Source organism: Bidens hawaiensis, unplaced genomic scaffold (genome assembly GCF_021521415.1).
Source record: "Bidens hawaiensis isolate Kalapana, Puna unplaced genomic scaffold, B.hawaiensis_p1.1 tig00012199_1, whole genome shotgun sequence".
NCBI lineage: Eukaryota > Viridiplantae > Streptophyta > Magnoliopsida > Asterales > Asteraceae > Bidens > Bidens hawaiensis.
The window spans coordinates 620,363-627,851 of NW_027491985.1; the positions used below are offsets into that span (position 1 = coordinate 620,363).

At 33.8% G+C, this 7,489-nt stretch overlaps 1 protein-coding gene across 1 annotated transcript; it reads left to right on the plus strand.

Annotated features, from left to right (window-relative positions):
* Positions 1-2,360: 2,360 nt before the first annotated feature.
* On the plus strand, positions 2,361-3,943 carry LOC143540327 (uncharacterized). The gene is made up of 3 exons (XM_077033423.1): positions 2,361-2,380; positions 2,950-3,342; positions 3,422-3,943. Exons 2-3 carry the CDS (start codon positions 2,982-2,984, stop codon positions 3,868-3,870), a joined length of 810 nt encoding a protein of 269 aa, XP_076889538.1. The 5' UTR covers positions 2,361-2,380; positions 2,950-2,981; the 3' UTR covers positions 3,871-3,943.
* The last annotated feature ends 3,546 nt before the right edge of the window (positions 3,944-7,489 follow it).

Sequence of the window (7,489 nt, forward strand, 5' to 3'; positions counted from 1 at the left end):
CGGAGCATGAACTTCAATTATAACAGCCCTGAAAGATGCGAGAAAGGGCAGCCACCGGTTAAGCCTAAAACGAACTTATCAATCAATACGAATATAACATGCAGATTTTAGCATGCAAAGATGTATTTTATTACATAGGAAAACCATGGAATTAAATTATTAAATTTTTACCAGTGTTGCATAAATATCTTAAGTTTATAAAAATATTTTTATTATATTTTTCTACTGGACACAAAAATCATAAATATTCTTCCAACACGGAAAGGTATGTGCAGCTATTTTAGCTGCGCAACAAAATGGTTTTATTTTTATAAAATTAATTACCCAGCCAAATTAAACGATTCCAATTGGGTTTGGTTCCTAACTCAAAATATTAACTTCCAGAAGTGGAACCAACCAATTTAGACTTGTCGAAAAAAGGTTATGATATCGGGAAGACAGACCAGAATCCGACATCCCGCATCAGCTTTGACACTCGATTTTATAAAATCATAAAAACTATTCAAATCTCGTCCAAAAATTACGTATTATACCTTTCTGGAAACTAGACTCAAAGTAGAACATCATGGATTCAAGAATCGATCAAAAACAGTGGATTAACATCGCGTTACAGACCCTACAATAAACGTATATGAATCTGTCAGCAAGCTGTTATCATCAAAACTCAATCTTAACGACCAATAAGCGCGTTAATATGATCAATTAAGGTGTAAAAGACATGGGGAATCATAAAACCGACCTTGAATTGAAGTTTTCACGGCTGAAACTTGGCTGGGCAGAAGAAAAACGAGCAGGGGGGGTCCAGGTCCGACGGCTTCAAAAGGGTTTAGGGTTAGAGTTTTCTTTTGTTTTATGATATAAAATAGTTACATCCAAGTCCCTCCAAATTGAAGTATATAGCAACTTGGGTGGAAAGTTAAGTGAGAACGTTTATGAGGTTTGCAAGGAGCTCCCAGGAGAATGCCGGGTCAAGCCCGAAAGGTGTTCATAACACTACAAGATTAAACCTTTTGTCGGAAATTAACGGGCGTTACAACATATTACAATTAAAAATATAATCTCTAACTCTAAATGAACAGATCAACCCCCCTCCCCGCTCTCATTGATCCTTCAAACCCTAAGCATTGCTCATCTTCAAGTTCAATGAATTACGATATATTGTTTTGTCCATGTGATTCGTCAACCGTCATTCATTTACAAGTTCAATTGATGTTACACTAAGAGGTGCGAAGTTGTGTGATTGTTACTTGGCTTGATCCTCCGATGTATTAAAGAGCCACTGCTATCATATTCGAACTTTTGAAAAAAAAATCAATACATATAAAAAAATGCAAGAAAATGGCTAAGATGAACTCGGATCTTAAGCTACTAGAAGTAAATTGACAATCAAGAACAAAAGGCTAAAAAATATGTTTTACATTTCATGGCTGTTTTTCCATCTTCTATCATGTATTTAGTTATCTTTTAATTGTAATATGCAATATATGTAATGTCTCTTTTGGTTTGTCTATCTATCCAAAAGTAATAAAAGTATCAAATTGCAATTCAAAGAAAGTACTAAAGTTGCATAATTGAACTAACCACATGTATGAAAATAACACTTAGCTCAAAAGAGAAAATAAAAAAATAATCGAAACTACTAATTTACCCTTGACCTAAAGGAAAAAATAGACGGGGTTATAAAAAAGTACTAAAATTGCAAGTTTGAAAAGTGAGGTAATCATTTGCAACAAATTCAAAGACGCTACTTAAGTTGTGTAATTGGACAAACCACATATACTAAAATGAAACTTAGAGCATTCTCATCCAACCCCTCATTTAATGTGAGGGGTGTGTTTATAATTTAGAGAGTGATTCAGGGTGTTATGAGTGAAAAGTTTTTATATTTTAGAAAAAGTAGTGATTTTTCTGTATATTTGAAATGTTACTGTTCATCCCCCATAATTTTTTAATATATTTTGAGAGTGGTTGTGAGTGAAGGAAAGAGAAGGTAATGATAAAAGGTATAAAAAATATTATTTAATTAAAATGACGAGAGAAAATATAGGGAGTTTTAGCGTAATTTTTGGTTTAATGATAGAAGGTGGGAAGAGAATGCTCTTAACTCTAATAATAATAATAATAATAATAATAATAATATGGGTTATTGTTTCGTGAGTCCCCACCACACCTCTGCCTATAATCCTGATGCGTTTTGTTTTATATGAAAAGTGTCATTTATTTATATTGTTTTAGACTTTAGTATAAAGAAAGACCAACCCTTTTGTCTCCAAGAAAGAAACTTGACCCTTAATATCCAGCAGCAGCATTACTCATTCGGAGAAGAAGATGAGTCAACAACAAAGGCCGCCGCATTCATCTTCTTCAGCCAAGCCCAAATGTGCCTGCCTACCTACTCTTTCTTTGTTTTTCTTCATATCTATTCTCTTTTAGTAACTGTTAGGGTTTTAAATGGAAAATATGTCTTTTCATATTTCGATTCTTGTTTAGATTTCACTATTTTGCTATGTCTGTTACGTTTCTAGGGTTTCAAATGGAAATTATGCCTCTAATACTTTCAATATTCTGAATATTTCAGTATATACTTATTTTGATCTGCTTGCCTTTTGTAATTGTTAATGTATTTGATTATTTTTCTATTTCAGTAAAATTTCTAGGGTTTTAAACGGAAATTATGCCATTATTATTTCGATTCTCGTCTCGATATCAGTTGTGCTTTGCTTAACAGGTTATGGTAGAAATGGGCCAAATTAGGGTTGTTTTGGGTCGGGTCGGAACGGGTTCTCCGTTCTTGTTTCGATTTTAGCTGTGCTTTGCTAAGTTAATTGACCACACATGTATATAGATTTTGATTACATTTCTAGGCTCTGAAATGGAAATTATGACTCAAGTTCCTTACATTTCTTGATTCTTGTTTCAGTTTCACCATGAGTACTATTTTGATTTCAGTTGTGTTTGATGAGTCGTTTCTCAAAACTCAAATGGAAACAATGACGGAAGTTCCTTCCATGTTTTTCAATATGGTGACTGCAAAGAAGCCCGGACTTGAGATTGACGAAGTTCTGTGTGTGTCCTTAAACATGCCTGGAATAAAAAAGGAGGATGTGAATGCAATTATCAGCAAAGACAACCATTTGCTCATCAGATGCCAAACACGTGATCAAGTCTACAAGGCAGGCATGCAGTTACCCGAGATTTTTGATAGGAAACGTGCTATGAACTTTGAGTTAGAAGACGGAGTGTTCAAACTAAGCCTTCCATTAGTCAAAAGTACCAACTTCGTCACTAAAAATATCATGGAAACCTTCTTTGACGCCACCCATTGCACGACATTTTACTGTGGTACTAATTTCTATGCCTATAGTACTATCTTATAATCTGTTAAAATGAAATTCTTTCTATAACAGTTGGTTAATTTCAGCTATGATGGATCGCTCAATTGAAGAAGGGGATATTCATGTAGCAATGGCTGACTTGAGGGCAAAATTTAAGTCGTTCACGCTGTATGAAAAGGAGACTCTTGAAAGCATATACATTAAAGGGAGTACACCCGGGTTGGAGAAGATGGAGGTGACTAGTGAAGCCGTGTGTGTATCCTTAAACATGCTCGGGTTCGAGATTGAGGACGTGGAGTGCCATTTTGTTGAATACAACAGTTTGATGATTGAAGGAAAAAAGAAGAAGGGGGACTGTATGGAGCATTTTATGACGGGCATAAGAACACCCGAGGGCTTTCACGGGGAGGATCATATGATCAAGCGAGAGATGGAAGATGGAACGTATAAGGTAACTCTACCCCATGTTGATGTGATCAGTGAAGCGGCCAAAAGGATGACTGGTGCGTTCTTTTATAAAGTGCGTCGCTATTAATCAACGGATATGGTTCCTGGCTATGTGTTAATGATAGTTCTATATCTAACTACTTAGGTGGAAAATCAAACTGGTCCTAAACTTAGTTTGTGATCACTTGTAAGGTTTATTTGGATCTTGGTCTTTTGTGTTTTCACTAATGGATGGTTTGTATATTTATGTAAGAAGTGGCTTGCTATTTTGATTTATATTGAATCAACTGTTTTCTAGGAAATGGTAAGTCCATAGGCCTTTGATTTCAAAGCAAGAAACTGTTAGAAATTTGATCAAAGTCAGGAAACGTAGAAAGTCAAAGACGAATACTTTAACACTTGAACATCATCAATTTGTACATAAATCTGCCATTTCATGTGTCGATGAACATCGATTATCATTTATGACTAACAAACACCCCTAGTTTTGATTTTTAATAAGTTTAAAGGTTTATAAGTATGATGTCATTTCAGTTTATGTATTCAACCATTAACCACTGTAAACTGATCCAAATACATCAAAAATCATATCGATGTGGTCGTCTTTACCTATGGATTAAAACTCAATCAGTAAGCAAACATATAATGAAGGTTTGACGATTTTTGAAAATTTTAACAGAGTATCGCTTAGGAAATGGATGAAATAGTAGAAGACGAATGAGCTTCTCATTCGTCTCATAGGGTTTATAACCCGCTTCAATTATTGCACGAATCCCGACCGCCATTCATGATTTTAAACTAATGAATGAGCCTTTCAATCGTTAATTTAAATTGTCCCTCGTTAAACTTTTAACGAGAAGAAACCTTTCATTAGTTAAAAAGTAAACGAATAACTAAGTCATTCGTTACATTTAATGAATAAGATAAATTACTTTTGTTCATTCGTTATACAAATGAACGAATGAGTTGTTCATTCGTTATCACATAGCTGAAGCGAATTAGTTCTCATAACGTTATAATTTTGAACGAATGACAACACATTCATTACATGTAGTAACGAATGGCCTTTTACCTTAGCAATTGGGTTGTTAACCACTCAAGGGTAATTAAATAATCATTAAAACTAGGGTTTAATGTAAATAATTTAAAGTTTTTACCTTAACGATCAAACGCTGACCGTAAAAGCTTAAATTATGCGGAAATACTTTAAAATTATTTACTTTAGCACGAATTAACTTAAATTTATGGGGAAAACCTTTTCTTTTCTTTTGAATAATTTGCACGCTCGGTTATCGAAAATAAAGAGGAATCAAAATCTTTCTGAATTTTCTGAAATTTATATTAAAACACACAAAAATATTTTTATATTTTTTAAGCAAAAAACGAAATATAAAAATGAAAAAGCAACAAAGTAAAGACAATAAAGCAGTATATATTTTTGCGAGTTCGAGCAGGGAATCATATTGACTTCTAACGTCCTAAGCAACACTTTAATTTCAACCTATTATGCACATAATCCAACGATGATTGCAGATATAATTGTCCTCTTAAACTTTACACAGACTTTTCAGTAGCTTTACGATACGATTTAATGTTCAATTAAGCACGAATCATATGTGGTCCCCACCTATCAAACACAATCTTTCTATCTCTTATATAGTGAATTATCACGTGTACGTGTTTCTCTTTTTCATCGAAAGTGATACTCTGACCCATGCAAAAATAATAAAAAGAAAATAAAGCAGGTTGGTTAAAATTTTCCCTTAAGATCGGTATTACTACACGCAGATAAGGTTCCATTTTAACAAAAAAATAAAAAGATAAAAATAAGCTGAAGTAGTATAAGGCCTTAACAATCAATTCGAATAATACCGTATTATCGCGTAGCGAAAGGCCAAGGCTTTATACAAAACACCAAGAAAATAAAGCAAAATATTCAAATCTTAACTCTCAGGTCGGATAATCTTATCGCACAAGAGAGAATCCAAGATTTGAATAAAAATAAAGAAAAAATAAAGTTGAATTTCTTTGAAAAATAAAGTAAGAAAATAAGCTGAATTTCTTTGCAAAATCAACGCATGCACGCACAATAATCTTTAAGCTTTAATATTTCAAATCAGATATCGACCTATGCTTTGTAACATTTCGGATTTTCCAAACCCGTATTCGTTACGTATAACCCGACCGAAAATATTTTTAAATCTTTAATGTTAATCAAAAACAAATATTTATGAGTTATTAAGTTTCCCTATGTTCATTTAAGACCCTTCATGTTTTATATTATGTTTATTTCTTAACTATAACAATAAAAGTCAATAAATGATTAAAGAAACAAACAACAAGGACCAATATTTCCAACATGTGAAACTTTCCCCTCCTACTAGCTGGAGCGCCGCGCGACGACGGCTCCCATGCCGGCCGCGCAGCGCGGTGACTCACCTGTGCAGAATCCATAAGCCGATTTCCTTCCTAGCTCGTTTATTGTATAAAATCGATTTTATTAGGTATGTTTGAGAGAAGTAAGGACCAAGTAAACATCATACAACTAAAATATCATTCCTAATTCGTTTCGTACTGCCCAAGATCAGATCTTTATGAATAAATCGATGATTCTTTCCTTTAAATCGTATTTACTTGCTTAAACGAGCCAAAAAGCCCATAATTAGTTCATTTATGCTTTTTCTATATAAACAAGATCATATTCTTCTGTCACAAACTTCCCTAAACCCTAAATATTCATCTCCCAGCCGTCATCATCCTCTTGCTCGGTTTTGATTATTTGATGAAGATACAAGACTCGAAGTTTGACTTTACTTATGTACCAACCTTTGACTCATCGTTTCTCATCAATCCTTTCACTTTCCGGGTAAATTGTAAACTGTAAAATCGTTCATACATATTCTCTAGTCAATAACCTTTAATCAATTTATGAGATTGAAGGGTATTGACTGGTCAATTGCTTTAAAACCCGATAAAGGGTAAAACAGTCAACAACTTTGACTTATCGTTTTCTCACACTTTTGGTCGGATTCAACGTTCGGTCCAGAATACTTTTATTCTCGTAATAAAATTTTAAGGCTACTAACCAAAACCCGACTTCCGACTCGCTGTTCGGATTCTGGTCAGTACCAGCTCGCTTAAACGTTTAATTCAACATAACTAGAGTTCTACTCATCTGTTTGGATTGATACCAGTGGCATTAAGTTTGTTTTTATTTATAGTTTCATATCACAAAGTTTCAGGTTCTGATCAGTTATCTCGTTTGACGCGTATTGGACGACTCGCTTATCCGTTGACTCGTTTATTCTTAATTATACTCACTTGTCTTTAATCTAAGGTGAGTTTTATCATTCCCCTATTTTACTCAGTTTTCTAAAACGATTTGGGGACATATGCGTATATCATACTATATATATATACATATCTATACATATATATCAAAAATAACAAACGTGTAATTGTGTGTGATTAATCAAATCTACTTGTTGTGTTTATTTGTCTTTGTATGCATTCGTTTGACATATTCTCTTGGAGAGGGTTCTCATTGACCACCGCCCGATTCTCTTGGCAACGGTCTTATTCTTATTTGCTCATAGTTGATTTACCGGCGCCCGATTCGCTTGGCAATGGTTTAGTCGACAACTTACTTGCTTATGGTTTGATTTCATTACCGCATTTATTACGTTTTGCTTATTGTATTATATTAA